General features: G+C 47.3%; 1 protein-coding gene across 1 annotated transcript in view; it reads right to left on the bottom strand.

The window, feature by feature from the left end:
• TRIM71 (tripartite motif containing 71) overlaps positions 1-1,608 on the bottom strand; it is a 78,142-nt gene extending 76,534 nt beyond the window's left edge. Inside the window, exon 1 of the mRNA XM_074986123.1 lies at positions 200-1,608. Coding sequence (XP_074842224.1) covers positions 200-1,015 — 816 coding nt within the window. The 5' untranslated portion in view covers positions 1,016-1,608. The remainder of the gene's footprint in view (positions 1-199) is intronic.
• Between the last annotated feature and the right edge of the window lie 22,204 nt (positions 1,609-23,812).

The raw sequence follows: 23,812 nt of genomic DNA, 5'->3' as shown, positions 1-23,812 counted from the left end.
GCCCCGCACCGGCGTGAGGTCACGCCCCTTTCGGGCTGGGGCCCCGGAGCGCTGGAACCGCCCGGCCGGCAGGAGGCAGCGGCGCGCCGAAGACGCGTGGCCAGGGCCGGCCGGGGCAAGCGCGGGGAGGAGGAGGACGACCCCTGGCGGGCGGCGCTGGAGAGGGAGGAAAAGGGGGACCCCTGGCGGGCGGACTCACCTCGTCGTCGTGGTGCTGGCAGTAGCTGGCGCGGTCCGGGAAGACGGAGGCGAGCAGGCTGTAGGGCGCGGCCGGCCCGGGGCCCGCGGCGGCGGCGGCGAAGCGCTCGATGAAGTGGTCCTTGGTGAGGCGCACGCGCTGGTGCGCCCGCACGCAGTTGTCGCACAGGTGCTCCTGGCAGTCCAGGCAGCGCGAGCTGGCCGCGTTGCCCTCGTCGCACGAGCTGCAGCGGGGCTCGCCCTGGCGGCTGTGCGGCCGCCGCAGCAGCGCCCCGCCGGACGGCGAGTGGGCGGCCCCGGCCCCGGCGGCCGGGGACGAGCCGCTGCGGGGCGGCGGGCGCTGGGGGTGGTGCCGGTTGTTGCTGCCGCTGCCGCCGCCCCCGGCCCGCCCGTTGTTCTTCTGCTCCTCGGCGGCGGCGGCCGCCACCACCACCACGTCCAGCAGGTTGCTGAGGAGGAAGTTGGAGGAGGGCAGCGCGTCCATGCCCGAGGGCTCCGAGATCACCACCTTCTGGTCGCAGATGGGGCAGCGCAGCTTGAGCGCCTCCCCCGCGGCCGCCGGGTGTTGCTGCTGCTGTTGCTGCTGCGGCGGCGGCTGGCGCTGCGCCTCCAGGCACTGGCGGCAGAAGGCGTGCAGGCAGGGCAGGACGTGCAGGCGGCGGGACGGGGCGCAGGACGAGCCGCCGGCCGAGGAGGAGTTGGAGGTCTGCGAGGAGGAGGAGGAGGTGGAGGAGCTGGAGGAGAGGGCCGCCGGCGAGCCGCACACCTCCTTGCACAGCGGGCATATCTGGAAGTCAGCCTCGGGGAACGAAGCCATTTGCAGGCGGCCTGGCTGCCGGAGGCTCAGCAGCGGGGACGCATGGGTCAGCCGCTCGGCCGGGGGCGCGGCAGGGAGCCGCCTGGAGCGGCAGGGAGCCGGAGGCGCCTGGCCGCTGGGGGGCGCTGGCGGCGGCTGCCCCGCTGGCGGCGGGCCGAGGCAACCGGCTGCCTCCTCGACCTGTCCTGAGCGCCCGAGCCCGCGTGGCCCCGGGCAGAGCGTAGCGCGTCCCCCCGGCTGGTCAGCAGGCGGCGTGGGGCCGGCCCATCTCCCCCCTGGGGCCGCCGCTGGGCAACGTGGTTGGCTCCTGGGTCCTTGCTGCAGGGAGAGGGCATGGGCGCCGCTCCGGCCACCCCCCCGCGCGGACCGGCCCTAGCGCGGCGGGAGGCTGGATGGCCCCGGCCGGGGCCTGGGGAAGGGGCTGCGCTGGGGCTGGGGCGGCGAGGTGGAGGGCTCCCGCTCAGCTCCTGGGGGCGGCGGGCGGGGGCGAGGTAGTTTCAGTTTTCCCCCCGCTGGCGGCTCAGTCCAGCTGCAGGGGCAGAGACACGCGCACGGTGGCCAGGCGGGCTCGGGCTCCGGCTCCGGTCCTCCCGCGCCGCCGCCTGCCCCTCCACCGCATGGCTGGGGGTGGAGGGCGCTGCTGGTGCCGAGCCCCCGGGAGAGACTCCGGCTGCAATCGGGAGACACCGCGGACGGTGGTGCGGACGGAGTGGGGGGTCGGTTCTGCTGCACTCGGTCCCGCTGGGCGCCTTCTCCCCAGCCCCGGATCCCTCGAGGCCGCCCCCCCCCGCGCGGCCCCCCCCGGGCTGCCTCGGCTCGGCTAGCTCCGGCACGCGGTCTGCCCTCTAAGCGCGCAGGCTGGGGGTGGCTCGCACGCGCGGCGGTAGCCGCCGGGTAGAGCAGCCGCGGCAGGTCCCCGCCAGCCGCCCTGAATTATTCATGGGGGGTGTATTATATTCGCTCGCACAAATTGGAGCCGCTGTGCAATGGTATCCGAGAGTCCCACGCTCGCCCCCCCCTTCCTCTTCCTCCTCCTCTCCGGTGCTCGGCCGCCTGCGCCTCTGCAACCACCGGGCTCACGTTTCCTTTGTCATCTCGCCTGTTCGCGGGGTGGGCTCTTAGGGAACAACAGTGGAAAAGAAAGAGCGGGCGCCCCCCCCGGCAATTTGCGCCTCCAAAGCCTCCGGCCACGGGCACCAGGTTTGAATTAGCACCAGCGGCGGCGCTCAGCTATTACTCACGCCGCGGCAGGAGACTCCCCAGCGAGACGGGTTTCGTGTGGGATTCCAGCAGAGCCATCGCACGGCGGGGAACGGGTGGCTTCGCCCCTTCCCCTCTTTGTGGCCGCGAGGGCTCGCGGTGGTTGCCTTCCCCTCAGCTTGAGTGCGAGAGCATGGCTTTTGCAGGGCTGCGGGCAGCCTGCGCTGGGGCCGCCTCTCCTTTCCCCTCTCTCTGGACGCCTGGTATTGAAACTGATCAGAGTTCGGAATCCTTTTAATCTCCAAAGGAGCGAACTCACTTCCGCCTGAGCTCGGAGGGGGCGGCTAGGGGGAGGGGGTCTAAAGGCAAACAGGAAACATTAACCCTCTTACTCTTGCTGGCTTTTCTGGGCTGCCTCTTTCCCTGGCAGCCGTGGATTCCTGAATCTTCTAGTAATTCGCTTTTTAAGGCTACAGGAAAACTGCGAGGGCAGCTTTATCTTTATGCTATTTTAAGGGCTACTCATGCTTCCCCTGTCTGTTTTTATAGGAATTAGTCCTATAACGGTGAGATAAGTTTAATAGGTATGTCTCGTGATTATTTTAATTTTTGTCTTTTATACATGGAATTGTTTCAAGTGGGCTTCTCATTTTTAAAGGGGCAACTTGATACTAAAACCTCTCGAGACACAATTATACAACTTTTGATAAATTTTTGAAAACATCTAATTAAAACTAGAGTTATAAGCCCTAAATGGCTGTGTTTAAATAACACCTCTTATGTCCTGCACAACTGTGCGCTGTTTAAACCCGATAACTGTGGTCCACTTTAGAATTAAAACAAGAAATCCTGTAGTAAAAATATGGGAGTAGAGTGGGTGAAATAATTCTAGGATTAGTATTTAAGAGCCCTTTAAAAAGATAAGTAAATACACAAATCTAGCTCTAATGCAATGTCAAGGTTGCAAAATTATATTTAAATAAAGGTTTAGTGTTTTAACCAAACTCTCAAAAGGCAGGAAATTCCAAGAGTTAAAGTTTCTGATTCACTGTTAGCTCAGTTAAATTGCATGTCCAGTTGTGTGTATGGTGTACTTTAATACCCTACGTATGAAAGTGTATATGATATTTTACAAATAGTAAGAAAAACAGAAAATATCGAAGAGATTTAAGAATGAGTTAGAGTTGGAAAATGAGTTATAAAGCAAGAAAAGGTACAACTATATAAATGAAAGTATTAGGGAAGTGGCAAAACTGTCAAAACATGACAAAAACAGGACATGAAACAAATAGGTAAAAGAAAAAGCTATTGAAATAAATCAGCAAACAAGAAAATCTGGGTAAACATAATGTATAGTATTCCTCCTGTTCTTCGAGCTTTATCCTGCAAATATTTATGCTTATGCTTACCTTGTGTGCCAAGAATTAAGCATGTTAAGTATCTGGAAAACAGGGTCCATACTCTCTATATGATCCTTGATGCTGCAGAGAGATTTGCAAATGAGGACCCTTTCTGTTGCACAGTCTCATTGACAATAGGACTATTTCACAATATAAAGATTCAAACTACAGATCAGACTGTGGGAGTGGGTTACGAAGTAGATGGGACTGCTCACATGCCTTACTTTAATGTATAGGAATAAATGTTTACAAGATCATAGCCCTAGATTATCTACAGGACAGGAATTTGTTATATATTTATAAAAGACTTGGCACAAAAAATGTCCGATGTGGTTGAGTTAATACTGCAGAAGACATCTATTTTGGATTTAAATTTCCTCATTTTGATTTTCTGTTTTACCTAAAGGAATAAAAGGAAAAATACTCAGCTAACAGTTGTGTACAGGTTAAACAGGCTACAGGCTTGATCAGGAGAGATTTGAAAATCATTGAGCCACAGTCAAACTTACATTATCTGAAGTATGGTTGACCAGAGTTCTGATATCTGAAAGTCAGGTGTGTCTCCCAAAATTTGGACAAGTTTGGTCTTCTCAGCCAAAGGACTCTGGAATACAGAGGAACTCATTCTTGGCAATGTAGAGCTAACTGACTGATACATGCTGCAAGATGTACTGGCTCGCCAAACAGCTAACTCTTGTTCATGGTCATTTGGTTCCTCAGATAGGAGCTTCTACCAATTTCTTCAGTGGATTTTGTCAGCTTCTTCATTCCAAAGTAATCATCTAATCAGACAATTTCCAAGGGGACATCTCGTACAGCTTGTGCCCCTGTTTTCTACACGTTTACACTATTTGGCTTTTTCAGCTAACAAACCCGAACAAAAGAATTTTGCTTGAAGTGTTTCTCATATGGTTACACACGCATTCTGTGAACTCCAATACAAGAGCCGCTGCATTTGTGGCAAAGCTTCTAAGCCTTACCGCACACAGCTTCTTCCTGTTTCAGCAACAGAGCTTGTAAAATGTTGTAAACAAATAGCTACCTACAGCCCCAATTAGCACCTTCGGAGCTGAACACCTACAATTTTTTAAAACTGAAAATCTCTCCCTCTCTCTCTTTCTCTCTCTGAATCTTTAACCTTCAGAGCAAGCTACTCATTTTGCACAAGGGTGGGTTTTTATTTTGAGTAGAAAAAAACATACTGAATTAAAGCTAAACTTACTTTTGCATTTACAGAAGTTCTAAAACTTGAGAGCCATACTCCAGTTATCTAACTTTATAAACATCTATTTTTTTTTTAACTGCAGAGCTAATAGCTTAATGGTTTTTCTGTTGAACATGTTTGCCCCCATATTTTTGAATCAGCAATATTTTGTTGTGTTAGAAATTATTTTCTCCCTCTCTCCCACATTGGTAAATCATCTACAGTTCATTAAAGCCCTCATCTTGCAAAGGTGGATGTAATAGTACAAAGGTAATGGGTATAGGTTAAGGACGTTCTCTTTCATCAATAGTAAGCAGGATTGGAAACATTTTTCTATTTTTTTCATGGTATCTTAATTAAAGTTTTCTTATAAAATTGTCCTAATTTTTAGGCAATTGTCTTATTCCCTTCTGAGGGAAAAAAAAGAAATATTGTTGCTTTTGTGTTTGTCTAAAGATCTTTCTCTGCCTTCCACTAAATTTCCTTGGACTATTGAGCAAGTGTTCCTTTTAAAATTATAGTTCTTTTCATGAGTTTGACTCACACATGCTCTTACATTTTATTTTGTTCTGACTTAAATAAAAATTAAAACATCACTGCCATGGCTAATGAGAGACCATAAGTAAGAGCTGAATAAGCTACAAATTCTAATAACTATAATATTTAGAGATAACGTCCATACCTCTGACAAGAGCACTGGTCTAGTCCTCCATTAGTGAGGTCTTCCTATGCTCACCATAACACTATGAATAGTAACAGAGAGGGAGCCCTGCTAGTCTATATACTATCAAAACAAAAAGCAGTCAAGTAGCACTTTAAAGACTAGCAAAATAATTTATTAGGTGAGCTTTCATGCGACCGAAGTGGGTCTGTCCCACGAAAGCTCACCTAATAAATTATTTTGCTAGTCTTTAAAGTGCTACTTGACTGCTTTTTGTTTTCATAACACTATGAAGGTTTCATTTGAGACCCTCCTCAAGCTAGTTGAGAATAACATAATGGGGTTGGAAAGCAACCACACTTCAGCTATTCACTAGAATCTCCATCACATCTTAGGACATGTTTTTGCCAATATATAGGTGAAGGGTTGGTCTGATTAATTTCATCAAGGAAAGTTCATATTTTAACATGAAAATGTAATAGGACAATTATAAATGCACTCTAATACATGCAGAAAGGCAGATTACCTGCTGGTTAAAAGCTTTTGTAAACATGAATATGCACTATAATTTGTTATGGATTTGATGGCATTTAACTATAATTTTACACGGGGAATTCTTTTCCTCTTCCTGCAACACTTACGTAAAGCAGTCCAGATGACTGTTAATTTGTATGCCACCATTGTGGACCAGTTCTTGGCAACAAGACAGCGTATGCAGTCAAAGCATCAAAACCACTGAGAATCAGGGCAGATGTAAGGGTTTTTGGAGCCCTGGGTGAACTATGATTTTGGGGCCTCCCTCCTACATTCAGTGAAAAATTAGACATCTAGAATGAAATGCTACCTTTATTTCCTTGGCAATCAAATGAACAATGTAAATATAAAACATTTTTCATTGATTTATTTTTCTTTTCACTAACACTAACACAATTATACTGTATAGATTAGAATAAACCACCCAGTAGCATTTAACCGGTTAACCTTTAACCGTTTTGAATTGGTCAGCATTATGAATAGCTGAATTTCAAGTTGCAACTGTCTTCCTTCCCAAGGAGCTGATTTTTTGGAAGATATGAAAATCTTTATTCCTTGATACTGAATGAAGTTTGTTTTTTGAGTTGTAACCCTTTTGTGGCCTTTACTATTACTTTAACATAATAGTCTACAATAAATACACAATCTCAATCTTACATCTAGTTGCGATTCTCATTTTACAGTCTTGTTAAAACCCCTTACCAAGCTTTTCAAGTCCAACACAATATAAACTCTTAGGCTATGGCTACACTAGAGCATGGTTTCCCAAACTGGGGGGCTTAGGCAGGCGGCTCACAGGTGGCTGGGGTGGCTGGCCTGCAGTAAAAAAGAGGTTGGGGGAACGTAAGCGTTTCTCAAAAATCAAAAGGGGGGGCATAATGCTGAAAAGTTTGGGAACCACTGCACTAGAGAGTTTTGTCAACAAAATGTGGTTATACACAAAATATTTTTGTCGACAAAACTGAGCATTTTTTGCCAGCAGCATTGTGCCTGAAAACTTTGAGGCATAACACTTTCATTGACAGATTTCTGTTAACAAAACAGCTGTGTAATGCCCCCTCAGGGGGCCTCTCTCAACAGGGTACTCTCAACAATGAAAAGCCCTGTCTGCTGTGCTTCCAGGTGCCTGTTTTGTCGACAACAGTCTGGCTGGTCTGTTCACAGAGCGGAGCGCTTTTCCAATTGGCTTGTGTGTGTGGCCGCACTCTTGTCAACAGAAGTTTTGTCGGGAAATTTCTTCCAACAGTGACTTCTGTTGACAGAGCACTGTAGTGTAATCGTAGCCTTAGCTGTCACAGCATCTTCTGGATCAGAGCTTGTAACTTGGCAAAACAGCTGTTGCCGGTCACAGACCTACCTTCAATAAGCAGCAAGCAACACTGACTCATTCTATATTGGTCAACACTGGGCTACTGAGAATGATTTAACTGCCAGACCCTGCCACCTGGCTGCAAACTCTTTTGAAGCCTTGCCCTGATACATTTTAATTGTATTTACGTACCTAGCTGTTCTCCACAATGTGAAATAATATAACTCAACTTATGACCCGCAATGGTGACCTGTTTTACAATAGTGGATACTTTGGTTTATAGGAGATAATATCTTTTTTTAAATAGAGAAAAAATTCACTTCCATGTAATATGGTGTTCCTTAAAGCCTGGCACATCAGGCTAGCCCTGTTGTGAATGGTAGTTGCTTTGGCCTGGTGAATCTGAATCTCTGTGTGCATTGACAGCTGCAAGCATACTGATCTGATTTTTTTTTTGTGGGGTGGGGTTAGGGTGGGTTGGTTGGTTTTGTGTTTTCTTACAGCTCTGCCTCCAAAGACCCAGAAAGGTTTACCCCTTTCAAATTGTCTATCCTTGGAGATCAGACTGTAGATATAAAGGGCAGCTTCCCTTTCAATGCTTTGAGATCTGGCATGTTAGCTCTAGCTTTTTGCAAAGCATCCCATAAGATCCTCTCTCCTGGTAAGTCCATAACAAAACACAATGTACCCATGACTCTGCCTGTCTTGATCTCCTTAAGAATGCCCCTGCTCATTACATTACAAATGACTGATAGACAAATCACAGCTTTTTATCATTTCCTTCATTGCTCCCAGTAGGTATAAAATAAAATATAAGTACATGGTGGAGACCGCCAAAATACTTTTGTTTCCACGTACCTCAGCAAGAGCTCAAAGTTGGCATCACCTTTTGGGATTTAAATAACATTTGATACCATATTTCAAAATAAATTCTAGCCAGAGGTAATATTTTTGAGATCCAAAGGAGAAAGCTGAGAGTGGCAGTTGGTACAGTGCAAACCACCAAGAGAAGTGTCTGCTCTCTGCTTGGTTTGCACACCATTTGAACAGCCAATAGTCACAGATGCACCATCTAAGTTCAGCCAAACCAATGCCGGTCTGAGCACTTTCTGGCTTGACCCTCCAACTCCTAAAGCTGCATGCCAGTGAAGCGGGTACAAGATTTCTCCATCTGTGCAGACTCTTGTCCATCAATCTACCAGTGATTTGTTTTGGGCAAGTCATTTAACCCACCAGTTTCCAAACTTGGGTGCTTAAAGGTAAGCACAGGCTAAATTAAGATCTAGATTCCTAACTAAATGGCCTGATTTTGTGATAACAACTGCACACAGACCAACTGACTAGATTCCACGTGATGAAATGCATACAAAAATGCCGCTATATTAATATTAGAAAGCTCCCAAGTCTATCTCCAAATAATATTTACCCCATCATTTGGATTCCCTGCCCCCCCCCAAAATCACATTCACCCCAATGAGATCTCTCCCTCTATGTCAATCAACTTATATTCTAGTTCACTTCACAGAAAACCTGGGAGAATAGACAGGCCTAGCAACATACCCTGAAAGTCAAGAAATCCAGGCTCTTGGGCCCACAGCAGGTGAGAGGAGGTTCCAGCACTCAGGGATTATAATTGAAAATATATTGCTGCCAGCCTCCTGCTGTTTAAAGTGCATGGAGTGGGGGATGGGGAGAAGCCTTGGCTAACTGAAGCACACCAGGAGATTGCAACTGCTGTGGTATCACACTTAGGGGTTGTTTTCACTGCACAATTGAGTTATAACTCAAATATTGCAGCTAACTCATTTCCTCTTCACACACACACAAACTCTTGGGTGTAGTAGTGCTTTAAACTTGAGTTTGCAGGCCCGTCAGGGGGTCAGAGCAAGTGCATACAACTCAACTGCCAGCAGACCATTCTGTGAATCCAGATTAGCTTCACTAAATGCTGCTAGTGCCTTCCCATTGAGTGCTCACAAGGACAGGGTATTTCTCCCACAATGCACGGAGAAAGAATTCAGTGCAGATCAGCTTGCTGCTGTGCTAACCATCATGGGATAGTGCCTCTGGAAGTCTGAGTGCCTGCCATGCCGGGGTGAGTGTGGATGCAGTAATCTGTGTGTAGCTCTAGGCTTGAGGGAATTTGATCTGGGGAGGAAGGCTATTCCATAATTTTGATATCTATATTTATTTTAGGCATTTGTTTCCACCTGTGTCAGTTCTGATTTTCAGTTGCACTAAACTGGATTTTAGGTAACTCTTTTTTTTTAAATGTTTGTAGTTGTGGGAAATTCTGAGGGGAGCATTATTTAATTAAGGTAGATAGTGGTTCAAAAAGGGAAAGCTTTATAGCCATTAAACTGCAAATTGTCAGCATTGTGTATCAAAATATGTCAAGTAATTGTCCTTAAATCAAATCTTAATAAATTCCTCATTCCAATAATAATTGATGAAAGTGTTTTTGTTGTTTTGTTTGCAGGGTGAAATTAACATTTACCCTCCCTAAATCTAACCCTTTTACACCTGTTTATTTTACAGGTGGGCTGCTTGCATTTGATTAGGCCAACATGTACAGGTGCTGAATTCCTCTGGACCCTAGGAATGCTCAACCTTTTATTATTCAGTAACTCTAAGGAAAACTCTGTGTGTGTGCATTGGGGGGGAGGTGTTTGAAAAAACACAATTAAGTAGCTCATGAGCGCTTTAAAGAAGAGAGGCTAATTTCCTCTGTTTTAAAAGAGCCTACCACCTTTTGAATGGTAAGGCAAAGCTAAGTAGTAATCACAAGGAAGGAGAGAGCTCTGGCTCACAAAATCAAATGGCAGAAATAGCATCTCAGGAAGCTTTACAACGACACGGGTATAATGCAGGTGATGGAGATCAGAAAAGTAGGAAATCAGGGAAACAGATGTGACGGTGCCAAGATCTGAAGATGGTGATCTCAAGATTCAGGGGAAAGATTTCCATGCTTTTCCATCTGGCAGCAAAGGAAGTTATGTGAAGTGAGGGGGCAAGGGCCTCTTTCTTTCTTCGTTTCTTTCTCTTCTCAGTTCCCATGATGCCATGAAATATCAACTGCTGACATCAACTATATGTGCTGAATGCAGGTATTGTTTTTATTGTTCTATGCTACACTATATATAGATTAGATGCCAATCTCTGCCATTAACCAGAGAGAAGACACATGGGGAATTGAGTGGGAAGTTGTGCCGTAGGCACCACATTCTTTTCCTGTAGCGCAAAATAAGACAGAGTGTATTGTAGAACTGGCAATATTGAAGCTAAATTATTTTTGCTGTAATTGATGAGCTGAAAAATCATTAACAAGTAATTTGTAGAGATTATTTTTAGCATCAGGAAAGTAGCAGTCCTGGCCCTGTAGAGGCCTCTGCAAGAAGCTTGACAATAATTTAATATGAATGTGTGGGCAGCTTTTTACATTAAAATAAATGGCTGTATAGTAGTTTTCATAACTTGGACCTTGGTTATATTATATAGCCCAGGTTCTCTTTGATGGAAAAGCCTCATTAGGGGACACAAACTGGATGGAAGAAAAATCTGTGGTTTGACCCAATTGTTGAAGAAGTTCGATTTATAGGGTCTAATAGCAATACAGTAGTAGAAATCACTGAAATCCACTGTTTGGAGGAAGGGGCCCCAAAGCTTCCAAGTGGCAGGACAAAGCTGTATATCCAAATCCTATGTCAACCCACTAGCAGGAATAGTAACATTTTGAGGCCTACAGGATCACAGAAGTATCCATGCAGTGTTGTAGCCATGTCTTTTCCAGGACATTAGCAAGACAAGGTGGGTGAGGTCACATTTTTTCTTGGACGACCACCTGTTGAGGAGAGAAACAGAAGGTGGTGCAATAACAGATATTACCTCATGGAAGTGTTTAGGTCTGCTAGCTAATCAGATTATCTGTTGCATATTAAACACTGAAGTAATTTCTGCCCATGTTAATTTAGGTGGAATCTGACATACTGCTGTGTGAGCCACTGGAGTTAATCTCATAGTCCCACTCTTTCCCTCTGGCTCCTCACCTTTTCACTAGACAAGCATCTTTTTTAATAAGATAGTCAAGGCATGAAGTTGCCATTTGTATTGCCTCTGCTAATGGCCAATGTCTGACCCTAATGGAAACAATGGAAGTTTTGCCTTTGCTTTCAACAGGTCTGAAATCCAGCCCACACCACAGAGTCTCAGAGGATTGCTGGCCCCTGTGCTGTTTTCCCTGCCTTTCCATCCTAAATCCCTTCTAGTTTGTCACTATAGTTCTCACCAGGCTTTAAGAGGAGGCGAGTCAGGTGCAGCTGTTCAGATACAGGATCCCACAGCAGACTGAAGGAAAAGAGCAGTTCTCTGTGGTGTGCATGTTGCAAAGTAACTTAATTTGGGGATGACCATTGCCAGGCCTGCTGGGGGAGGCAGCAAAGGAGGCAGTTGCCCCCGGACCCCTTTGAATCGCCATAGCAGCGCCGCTGCACACAACTGGGGTGGCAGCGCTGAGGGCTGCGTGCCACAGCCCCACCCCTGCTGTCTTTGGCCCCACACCTCGGGAGTGGAGTGAGGCCCCTCTCCCACCGTGGCCCAGGACCTTTGGTGCCTCTTGCTGCCACTGACCATTGCATCACCTCTCCTATGCAATCTCAAGCATGTGAGTGATGTAGAAGGCGACTTCCTTCTGAGACATACCGAGCCCAGTACTTCCTGGCCTGACTAGACCCAGGCCGGCTCTGGCCTACAAACTTTTGTCACCACAGCTTATGTTGGCATAAAAGCCTCCACAGCTGGTATATATCACTTGTGCAGGTGCTTATTTGCACTGCCTGTCCTCACCAGAGAGCTTGTGATGTTGTACAATATGGTGCACCATTAATAGGTATCCCAGCATGCAAATCACCACTGTTTAGTGCACTTGTAACCCCCATACCTATGTGTGGTTCACTGTCCCATGTAGTAGTACCTAGACCTCTTTGCAGAGAGAGAATGAGTGTCCTGTACAGTCTAAGCTCTGAGCCAGCTGGCCTTTAGCTCAAGCAGTAGAGGTGCCTGCGCTAAGCTTCCCAGGTTTAAGTCTGCCTGTGGGCAGTTACACACTGTCTTCTATAAATTGTGGCCATGGGGGCTGGGGAGATGCTGAAACAAGTCTTGCCTGGGTAACTGTGAACAAGGGGTCAACTTCCTGGCATGGGGCTTTTTCCATTCCATTTCTTTGCTAAAATTCCCAGGAACCCACATGGCCTTTTTTGCTGTCTTCCATTTCTGCCAGAAGTATGGAGCTCTGCACTGCTGTCATGAGCATTGTAAGTACCAGACAAGTAATCCTCTGGTATTTGCAAAGCTGAAAGAACCACCAAATGGGTGGAGAAAACAACAGTTTCATGGGGGGCAGGCTTAGGGAGACAAGCACTTGTAACCCACGCTCTTCCAGGGTATGGTTCGCTGTCTCATGTACTACAAGTATTCTATGGACAAAGACTCTTCTACAGCCTTAGCTAAGAGCCAGCTGGCTTTTTGCTCAAACTGTAACGGTTCCTTCCCTAAGCTCAAGAGGTCGCAGGTTCAAGTCCGCCATGTTTCTGGGTCTGTATTTTGAGCTCAACTCAAGACTGCAGCACAGGAACACCAGAAAGAGAGCTGCGCTTGTTACCAGAGAAAATTCTCCAGTCTCTACTTTGTATTTTTGATCCCTATTCTGAATAAGCAAAACATCACTCCATCTGGAGATGAACACCACAGACCCTGACTGTGCTCAGTGAGCATTTAAGCTTTCTTTTAAAACAAGAATGAGCAAAGAGCCAAGTGGGTATGGCTGAGGCTCAGCAGCATCACAGCTTTGAGCTAACGGCCAAAAGTGAGCCTGAGCAATATTGGCCACCGTTGAGCACGTGCTGTAAGGCACAAGAGAGAAGTCAGCCAGAAAAACAGCTAGCTGGACAGAAACCACTCATACTGGTCACAACTTGTTTTAAAGGTCAGAGCTGTCGCTCAGAATTCTGAGCTAATGCTCAAGACTGCCCATGTGCAAGTAACTGGTTCTTAGAACAGGAAGCTATACAAAGAAAGAGCCATAGTGTAGCATAAAAGGCTGGCTTTCAGCAACAGTTTCGGAGTCTGGAGGCCGCATCTGAAAAGGAGACAGGTCTGCAGTAAGAGAAGCCAAAGAAAAGCTACTTCAAAGAGAGAAAAGAAAGCTAGAGTACTGCAGAGCGGACTGACGCAGAGCTGAACAACAGCAATGATTTGATTGTTTTGAAAGAAAGCTGCAATGGAGATATAATGTAAACTAACTGCTCTCTTCCTGATAGCTTAGGATAGTTTGTATTATTCTATGTGCATGCAGGTTTTGATGGCTGTTATTAATTCAACCATGTCTACGTCAACTTTAAGGAAGTTTCACATTGGCTGTTAGTAATTTGTTGAACAGATGTGAGACATGGGTGATAACGAAAGGTTTGAGAAGAAGAATATTGGTGTTCGAAAGGAGTTGTTATAGAAAGATTCTGAGAATAGGATGGATGCAGAAGGTCACCACTGAGGAATTTATATAGAAAGATGCAGACGAAAGAGAACCTGCTGCAGAAAGCTATAAAATGGAAGCTACAACTATTTGTACATAGTTGCAGAATGAACGACGAACGAAAAATCAAGACCCTGGTATTTGGCGTAATGGATGGTTCAAACAGGAGAGGCAGACCCACAGAGAATGTGTAGATTATACAGTAGATTGATGCAGAGCTAGTCTACAGAAACTAAGCCACTCTGCACTGGACGGGGAAAGATGGAAGGAAATAGTGAGAGAGGCATCAGACACCAATGGGCGCTGAGCCCATGGTTATTGATGATGATGTTGATGATGAATTTGTTGAAAACTGGCCACTCACAACAAATTGTTTTGCTTGGATTAGAGGTGGGCAAAATATGGCCTGTGGGCTAAACCCAGACCATATAACGTTTCTGTCCAGCCTGCAGCATAGTGGGGCGCTCAGGACGGCTGCCTGCCTGCCATGGCCCATGCACTCCTGCTGCTGGCACCTCTTTCCACATCCTGGGCAGGGGGCAGTCAGCTCTGTGTGCTGCCACTGAGCCGCCAGCACCATCCTCACGGCTCCTGTTGGCCAATGGGAGCTGCGGGCATGGCCATAGAGGCATGCTGCCTCTGCTCAACGGGGTGCCCAGAGATGTGCCTGCACCCAGCCACTTCCAGAAGCAGTGTGGGGCCATGGCATGTACACAGCCTGCCTGAGGTCCCCACTGTGCTGCTGACTGGGAGCTTCCGGTGACGAGAGCCCCTCCCACACCCCAACTAAGGATGTTAACAGTTAACTGGTGGAGGCTGCAGCAGACCCTGTTCACCGTGGGCAGGGGGCTACTTCAGCTTCATGCAGCCCCCTGCGGGTGGGGTTCTGCTGCCCAGATGAAGCAGCCCAGGTCTGCGGTGGCCCTGGTCGTGCTGCAGGCAGGGAATGCTTCAGCCCGTTCGGAGCAGCCCCCGTCAGTAGCAGGTGGGTCTGCTAGCTGCGTCAACTACTTTATTGGAAGGTTATATTCATGTCCTTTAGTGTTTCCGTAGCAACCGCAGGCATTTGTACCTCAGAAGGGACAGATTAAAAGGACAATAGGCAGGTTACTGTAGCATTGCCCTAAAATTAACTTTCTGGGATAGCGTACTGACGGTGGAGAAGTGAGTGGCGGTGACACTGCGAAGACGTGAAATGTCAGATTGTGGGAATCATTTTGTAGTTAGACAATCACATGCCGGGGCCACTATTGTGCAAGGGTGCAGGACTATTAACAGTCTCCTGTGCAGGATTGTGACTCTCGCAAGACAAGAGGGGATGAATTTGCAGCAGTGGGGTTCCTGACCTGCAGTGGAGCAATAAGATGGCATGTTGCACTTCAGGAATGGGATACATCCTACCTAACTTAATTTGCTTCATCTGCTGGTTCTACCAGTGACCGATTGCCCACTTTTTCTCCCCTCCGCCCTGTCCCCGTGTAACCCCTGGACACTAATTGTCTCCTCCAAACATCAGAGGGAGTGGGACTTGCCCACAAAAACTCTTGACCTAATAAATTTGTTAATCTTTAAGGTGCTGGAGGGCTGCTTGTTGTTTGTGATGCTACAGAGTAATGTGCTCCCCCTCTGAGACTATGTACTTCACTAAGATACACTGTAATCCCCATATTCATCATTCATATAAGGTTGCGAGATTTTGTAGAAAGCGTGCCATGTAAGATAACACATGGATAGTCATGACCTGCTGAAACCCATTAATCTGTTCAAATATTTACATCATTTGTGTGCATAAAGTTATGAGATTTTGCTGTATCATTATTTCTGAAATATGCTGTAAGTTTGCTAACAACATACAAATACCCTGCCCAGCAGGTATTTCAGGACCTGTAATCATCAGGGGAGTTGATTTACAATTCAATCCCAGCTACCCAAGCACCACATAATAGGCACTTCTCAGCTCTACAACTGAGTTGCACAAAAACACTGCCTACTAACTCAGCAAAGTGCACTAGGACAGAGGTCTGCAACCTTTGTCTCCAGAGCCGCATGCAGCTCTTTGAGGGCTTCTTTGTGGCTCCCAATGTTTTAATTGCTAAGTTTAAAAAAAAACAAAAAAAAAACAACCCCTCCTGATTATTTTTGATATTTTGGTGAATATCTAAAAGCTAAACAATGAACAACTCACATTGAGATTGCAAACCATATGTAATCTTGAAACATTGGATAATTCTCCCTTTAATATGTGCAGTGCATTGTGGGATGCGTGTGTGTGCACTGTTCTTAAAATAGGGGTTACAAACGGTATAATGAAGTGGCTCTGTTCCATGAAAGCTCAACACCAAATAAATCATTTTGTTAGTCTTCAAAGTGCTACGTTTCTGCTGCTCTGTTTTGCTGGAGTACAGACTAACACAGCTACCTCTCTGTTACTATTCAGTATGGTTTGACTTTATTTATTAAGGACCATCTCATATTCCCATGCATTGCAGGTCTTGAGTTATTGAGTTTTTTACAGAATTCGAAAAAAAGTCTCTTCTTGCTCTTTTGTTTGCTGACCCCTAGCCTAGGACATCTGGGTCAGCAGTGGTGCAGGGATAATTTGTATAGTGGGAGGTGCAAGAGCCATTCAGCCAATTAGCTAAGTTGTAAATCCCATATATGATGATATCTGCTTCAGGACAGCACACTTGGGACCCCTAGTTCCAGTGCCTCATGTGCAAGTGTTCTCCGGACATATGAAGTAAGGATATAAAATAGGGAGTAGTGGTAGCCTGCTTTTGCCTTTCTGTACCTTCCAGTGGAGGAGGAGAAACGCCAAAGGTACCTCTGCACTAAAGGGAAGATCGACTTTGCTGCGATTAACCTTCTGGAGTTTGATTTAACATGCCTAGGGGGAATGTGCTAGATTGAATTTACAAGGTGCCCCAGTGACCATGGTACTCCTGCTCCCCCCATTAGGAGTAAAGAAAGTCAGCAGGACCTCCCTTAAAGGAGACAGTGCAGAAGCTCAAATTAAGCCATATTTACTCTAGCTTCGTAATCGACGTAGCTTGAATTGCGTATCTTAAATTCAAACTTCCCTTGGAACGTACACTCGCCCCAAGAAGACAGAGGTTAGCTGGGGAGACTGGTGCAGGCTCAAAGAGCAGTCTGTGGATTAAGAAATGTAGGATCCAGTAGGGTGAGAAAATTGCTGATCTAAACACTGCCTTGTGCAACAAGGTTTAAAATTTAGGTTGTGTGTTTTATTTTCTCTGGGAACTTCTCTGATCCCTTTTCACCTACCACTTAAAATCTATCCTTCTGTAGTTAATTGATCTGTTTACTGATAGTGATAGTTGGAACTGTATGTCCACAAGAGGCGTTTCCCTCACCTTTTCCTGCTGGGATTCCTGGGCCTTTCTCCTGTGCACTTTCTCCTTTGTCAGGCTTCTCTGCAGTGTTGACCCTGAAGGCCCCATGCTCGTGTTTCAAGGCAGCACTGGCTTGTCTGATCTCGTTGGATGTGTCATCGAAGGGCTAGCTGTGTTAGTCAGTAGTAGTAGTAGTAGTAGTAGCAGCAGCATCCTTCAGTCTACGTAGACCATGGATCGCGCCCTTTGTAGTTCCATTTGGGATCATCATTTGCAGTGTCGACTGTGACTGTGAAGGCCCACATGAGAGTGACAGTCCTTGCTGCATCTGTTGCATGTGTAAGGGGTGTCTGGCAGGTCCTTACTGTGCTTTCTGTGGGCTCACTTCTCCTTCTCTGCTAGCTGTCTGATCCTCAACTCACCCTTCTGAGGGCCCTTGTGTAGTTCCTGCCTCCATCTGCTGCGATTGTCTGCAGCTCCTCCCAGCTGTCCGCCTTGATGTCTACCTCCCTGACATCCCTCTTGCAAACATCTTTGTAGCGCAACTGGAGGCGTCCGGGAGGTCTTTTGCCAGAGACTAGCTTACCATACAGGATGTCTTTTGGGATCCTTCCATCATTCATCCTGTGGATGTGGCCAAGCCAGCGGAGCCGCCGCTGCCTGAGGAGGGTGTGCATGGTTGGGATTCCAGCTTGCTCAAGGATGGCAGTGTTGGACACTCTGTCCTTCCATGATATTCCACGGATGCGCCTGAGGCAGCGCAAGTGGAAGATCTTCAGCCTCTTTTCTTGGAGGGCATACAGGGTCCAAGACTCGCTGCCATAAAGGAGGGTGCTGAGGATGCAGGCTCTGTAGACTTGCATTTTGGTGTGGGTGTATAACTTGATGTTATTCCACACTCTCTCGCTGAGTCTGGACAGAGTTGTGGCTGCTTTTCTGATCCTCCTATTTAGCTCAGACTCCAGTGACAGGGTGTCAGTGATGGTGGACCCGAGGTAAACAAACTCGTGGATGACCTCTAAAGAATAGTTGTCAGTGCTGATTGATGGAGGGTCAGCAATGTCCTGAGCAAGTACATTTGTCTTCTTTAGGCTGATGGGAAGCCCGAAGTCCTTGCACGCTTTGGAGAACCGATCCAGCAGTTTCTGAAGCTGGTCTTCTGTGTGTGACACTACAGCAGTGTCATCTGCAAACAGCAAATCTCTGATGAGGACTTCCCGCACCTTGGATTTAGCTTTCAGCCTTGCAAGATTAAACAGTTTGCCATCAGATCTTGTGTGCAAAAAGATGCCCTCTGTTGAAGATCCAAAGGCGTGCTTCAGGAGGAGCGTGAAGAAGATCCCGAACAATGTCAGAGCAAGCACACATCCTTGTTTGATGCTGCTCCTGTTGCTGAAAACATCCAATAATGTGCCGTCATGTTGGATGGTTCCTCTCATGTCTTTGTGGAAAGACTGGAACATCTTTAGTAACCATGGTGGACAGCCTATCTTGTGGAGCAGTTTGAAGAGTCCATCCCTGCTGACCAAGTTGAAGGCCTTGGTCAGGTCGATGAAGGCTGTGTAGAGTGGCTTCCTCTGCTCCCTGCACTTCTCCTGCAGCTGCCTCAGAGAGAAGACCATGTCAATGGTAGATCTCTCTGCACGGAATCCGCACTGTGATTCGGGGTACACCCTCTCAGCAATCTTCTGGAGTCTGCTGAGGATGACATGAGCAAACAGTTTACCAGTGATTGATTAGGAGGGAGAGTCCATGGTAATTGTTGCAGTCGCTTCTGTCTCCTTTGTCCTTATACAAGGTTACGATGTTAGCGTTGCACATATCCTGTGGAACCTCTCCCTCTCTCCAGCACAGGCACAGTGGCTCATGTAGGGGTTCCAGGAGAGTGTCTGTGGCACACTTGATTACCTCTGGTGGTATATCATCCTGGCCTGGGGCCTCTCCTACTGCAATGCTGTCGATGGCTTTCTTCAGTTCATCCACAGTTGGTTACTGGTCTAGTTCGTCCATTACTAGTAGGAGCTCGACAGCATCGAGGGCTGTATCAGCCACAATGTTCTCGCGTGAGTACAGCTCAGAGCAGTGCTTGACCCAGCGCTCCATCTGTTTGGCTTTGTCAGCAATGACTTCACCAGATTTGGATTTCACAGGTGCCATCTTGTTCTGGGTGGGTCCTAATGCCTTCTTGATGCCCTCGTACGTTCCCCTGAGATTACCAAAGTCAGCACTGGTCTGGATGCTGCTGCATAGCTGGAGCCAGTGGTTGTTGGCACAGCGCCTGGCCGTCTGCTGTACTGTTTTTCTGGCTGCTCTGAGTGCTTGCTGGGTACTCTGGCTCGGCGAGTGTTTGTACTCCAGGAGTGCAGTGCGCTTCTTTTCAATGGCTGCAATCATCTCATCAGAGTTATCTTCAAACCAGTCATTTGTGTTTCTGGCTCTTCTTCCAAACACCGCCAAGGCCATGTTGTAAATTGTATCCCTCAGATGCTGCCATCTGGATGTCACATCGGCACCCCCAGGGCCGCTGCGCAGATTCTCCTCGAGGGTCTCTCTGAGTTTACCGTCTTTCAGGCATCAATGCGGGGCCCTGTCTGATCTCACTGGACATGCTATTGAAGGGCTAGCTGTGTGAGTCGGTAGCTACACAAAAACAAGCAGCACCTGAAAGGCTAGCACACTTATTTAGGTAATGAGCTCTTGTGGGCAAGATCCACTTCTTCAGATTTGGTGAATTTTTTTCACGTAGCTGATGGATTTTCACTCCAAACTGTCTGCTCTTTCCTTCTTAGCTGGCTGGAGCACGTAAACGGAGCTCCACTATGGCATCAGTTAGCGATAGAGTGCAGTGAGGCGCCATTCACCAAATAGTCGCAGAATGCAAAAGTTAAGCTACAGAACTCCTTTTCTGTGGTCTCCACCCCAGTTTTGTACAAGACATACTTATTCATGCTGCGGGGTGCATCTGCAAAGCCCCATGCACAGCATCCGCTGAGATGAGGATGGTGGGGAGGGAAATGAGCCCAAGTTGCTTGGGTTAATGAAGCTGAGGGCAGGGCAATAGTGCTACGTATCCATCCCATTTTCCACAGGGGATGGGATTGTTAGCAGAGATCTCACTCCTAAAAGAGAAAAAGGCACATAAAGAGCAGCTGCAGCTGTCATTCTGAAGCTGCCCAGACCGGTATCCCTGAGGTGGGCGCTCTGCCACGTGTGGCATGCAAATCTTTGTAGAAGTGGCAGGTCTGTGTCTCAGTACTGGATCACCTGTTGGTTTCTTGGTCTTCTGAGGTGCCTGATACAGGTCCTTCCGTGGGTGTATCCGCAGTATGCCATCTCCCACTCACTTTGGATCCTGGTCCACCCACCCCCAGTCATGGCTCTTCTCCTGCCCAGACACGGGGCTTGCCCCTCTCTGCCCAGTGCTCCAGCCACACAAATGGAGTCATGGGCTAGCCCTGCTCCACTCTCCCAGCATCCCTGCCAGGGAGCAGAGCTGGGTGCTTGTAAGCCCCCACTCCCGCTAGGGGTGTCCTGCAGGTGTGAGTACATCCGGAGCATGTAGCTGATGTAGTGAGCTGGGCAAAAGCAGTCAACAAGGAGAAGTGTGAGGTGGGCTCACCAAGCTGGCTAATCAGGAAAAGGCATTTCAAAAATTATGGAATTTTAAGTGGGGAGGGGCAGCTTCTCATGTCTGGGACCCCTGGGCAGAGGAGTTCTTAATTGTAGCCAAAGCAATCCATGCTGGGCTTAGTGGGACAGCTCCTGGAGAACTATTAGGGACAATATAGACAATGGAGTCTTCACTTATGCTAAATTGACCTGGATTAATTGCCATTCAGAGAGGTGGTGGTGTTACAGTGCTGTGAGAGAGCACTTACCTGGGCAGAAGACAAATTAAAATGTAGACCCATGCAGAAGTAGGTTGACTACTTATGCTGACCTAACTTTGTAGTGTTGACCAGGCTTACGTTATGCTTCTCTCTGATGATAGTGGGAGTTGCTCTCTTTCGAACACAAACATCTTGAATGTGCAAAAAGATGGTTACACATCAAGTGTGCATGGAGTGTGGGGTCCAGGGGTTCCTGTAAGCTGTGCACTTGTGCGGCCACTCAGGAGAAATACAAAAGTTGTCCAGGTGATTAGCAGAGCGCCCATAGCTAGGGTGTGTGTTTGCTGGTAGTGCACATTTTCACATGCCTTGGTGCACATAAAATTTATTCCAGACATGGATGGAAAAGATTAAAGGAAACATTGATGGGGGGTCCTCTACTTATTAGTTCTTTTCTCTAGTAGATGGGCACCCTGTGGCAGACCCAGTGCAAGAATTTAATCATTCCAAGCTATTCAGGATTTTTCTATCTGCAGCAGTCTAGATGGGGAAATGTGTCCTGACAATAGTTGGGAAATGTTGCGGATGTGCAAATAAGTGCAGAAACCACATTTTACATTAGTGGCAGATGCTCTAGTACATTCCTATAGCCAGGAAACAAACAATACCATGTTACCAGTTTGACCAATCCAAACAAACCAGATTGTTATGCTAGAAGATGCTAAGAGGTACCATTAAGTGAGTCTTTGCTTCAGGGCTCAATCACAGACCTGGTAGAAATCAGCAGGTGTCTTAAGCAGTCTTCAGTGAGGCTAAATGGAAGGCCCAATTCAATGACCTTTGAAACTGTGACAACTGAAACCACCATCCTAGGTACTGCCCACATGGAAAATCCCAAGCAGAAGTTGAGCTATGGGGGCAAAAGGGTTTCCTTGAAGGCGAATTGGAAATACAGGGGCTGGGGCCCTGTTTAGTTGCAGTCATGTTAGAGAAGCCCCAAAAGCCAGCAGACAACAGGAGAAGTAGTTGTGAGTACAGCCTAAGGAGGAAGCCATGGAACAGTGCTCACTGGAAGGACATGCTCGGATTTCCAAACAAAAAACTTGAGCTCTTTTCTCCCCTATCCTCCTACTGTGTCTATAATGTATGTTCTTTGTAAACAAATACAAAAAGATACTTGATTTATTATAAATTTTTTGCTCCTAATAAAAACTACTTGGCAAGGCCCCAATCTTGGCTAACCACTCAGGCCACGAAAAGGATAGCACAGACCAATGACAATTAACCAACACTGACTGCTATGTTACATGAAAGCAGGGTCACCAACAGGGGGGACAAAAAGGTCAATTTCCCAAAGGCCCAGCGATCCAAAGGGGCCCAAGGCCCCTGGCCACTGCTACTGGGGCAGTGGTGGTGGCCACCGCCCTGGGCCGGATGGTGCTGGGTGGTGGTATGGTCCAGGCTACACTGGCTATGTCTGTACTACAAAAATAACTTTGAAGTTGCTTATTTTGAAGTACAACTTTGAAGTAAAAGACTTCAAAGCTGAGCATCTACACTCCCCTTACTTCATAGTTAACTTCAAAGTAAGGGAGAATGTTTGTAGAGTCTCTGCTGGCTACTTCGAAGTGGCCCCAGCTTCAGTTAACTTTGAAGTTAGTTCCTAGTGTAGATGCACCCATAGAGTGCTGGCTTTCCCACTCATACCCCTTGCAGAAGTGCGGAACTGCCCCTCCTCAGCCTTGCCCAGGGGCACGGTGAGGCTGTCGTCTTGCTTCCATGAGAGAGTTAGCAGCAGTCTGGGATACCAAGCTAAAACAATTTGAGCTCTTCCCGGAGGGGAGGTGCCAATGACCAGAGATGGGAGACTGCACCTTCACCATGAGAGTTATCACTTGTAGAGTCCCACAAGGATCAGTTCTCTCTGATCCTTTTCAATGCCTACATACAACCATCAAGTGAACTGATCAGCCAACATGAATTCAAGTGCTAATAATATGCAAATGGCTCACAAGTCTGTATATCCTTCGCCATGTATGATCATACCACTACCAACAAGGTGTCCTAGTGGTTGGATGAACAATAGGGCTGTGTTTACACTTGCATTCCTCTTTTGAAGGAGGTATGCAAATGAGGTAAAATGAATATGCAAATAAGGTACAAATTTGCATGCCCAACACCTCATTTGCATATTAGTTTGAAATAGCTTCTTTTGGAAAAAAGAACCAATTTTGAAATAAGAACATGCAAATGAGCTGCCAGATATGCAAATTTGCACTTCATTTAAATACCTCCTTCGAAAGAGGACTGCAAGTGTAGACGCAGCCTGGGTGGTTGGTGGTCAGAGGAGAATATGTTGCATAGTTTGCAGCCAGAGTGTAGTCACAGCTGGTGGAATGCACCCCTCCATAACGGGTCTGTTAGATCTGATCTAGGAGTATCTCACTGCTCCCACAGAGCAGCATCCATGAATGATGCTTTCTGTCATCATCTGTTGACTCTGAGACTCAGCAGACAATACTCTTGCCTCAGTTATTTGCACATATAGGCCGTGTCTATACGAGGCCCAAACTTCAAAATGGCCATGCAAATGGCCATTTTGAAGTTTACTAATGAAGCGCTGAAATGCATATTCAGCGCTTCATTAGCATGCGGGCGGCCGCGGCACTTTGAAATTGATGCGCCTCGCTGCCGCGCGCCTCGTCCCGACGGGGCTCCTTGTCGAAAGGACCCCGCCTACTTCGAAGTCCCCTTATTCCCATCAGCTGGTCCCATCAGCT

This window comes from Carettochelys insculpta, chromosome 2, assembly GCF_033958435.1.
Source record: "Carettochelys insculpta isolate YL-2023 chromosome 2, ASM3395843v1, whole genome shotgun sequence".
NCBI classification, from domain to species: domain Eukaryota; kingdom Metazoa; phylum Chordata; order Testudines; family Carettochelyidae; genus Carettochelys; species Carettochelys insculpta.
The sequence above is the reverse complement of the archived record's forward strand: the minus strand, read 5'-3'. Positions and strand labels throughout refer to the sequence as shown.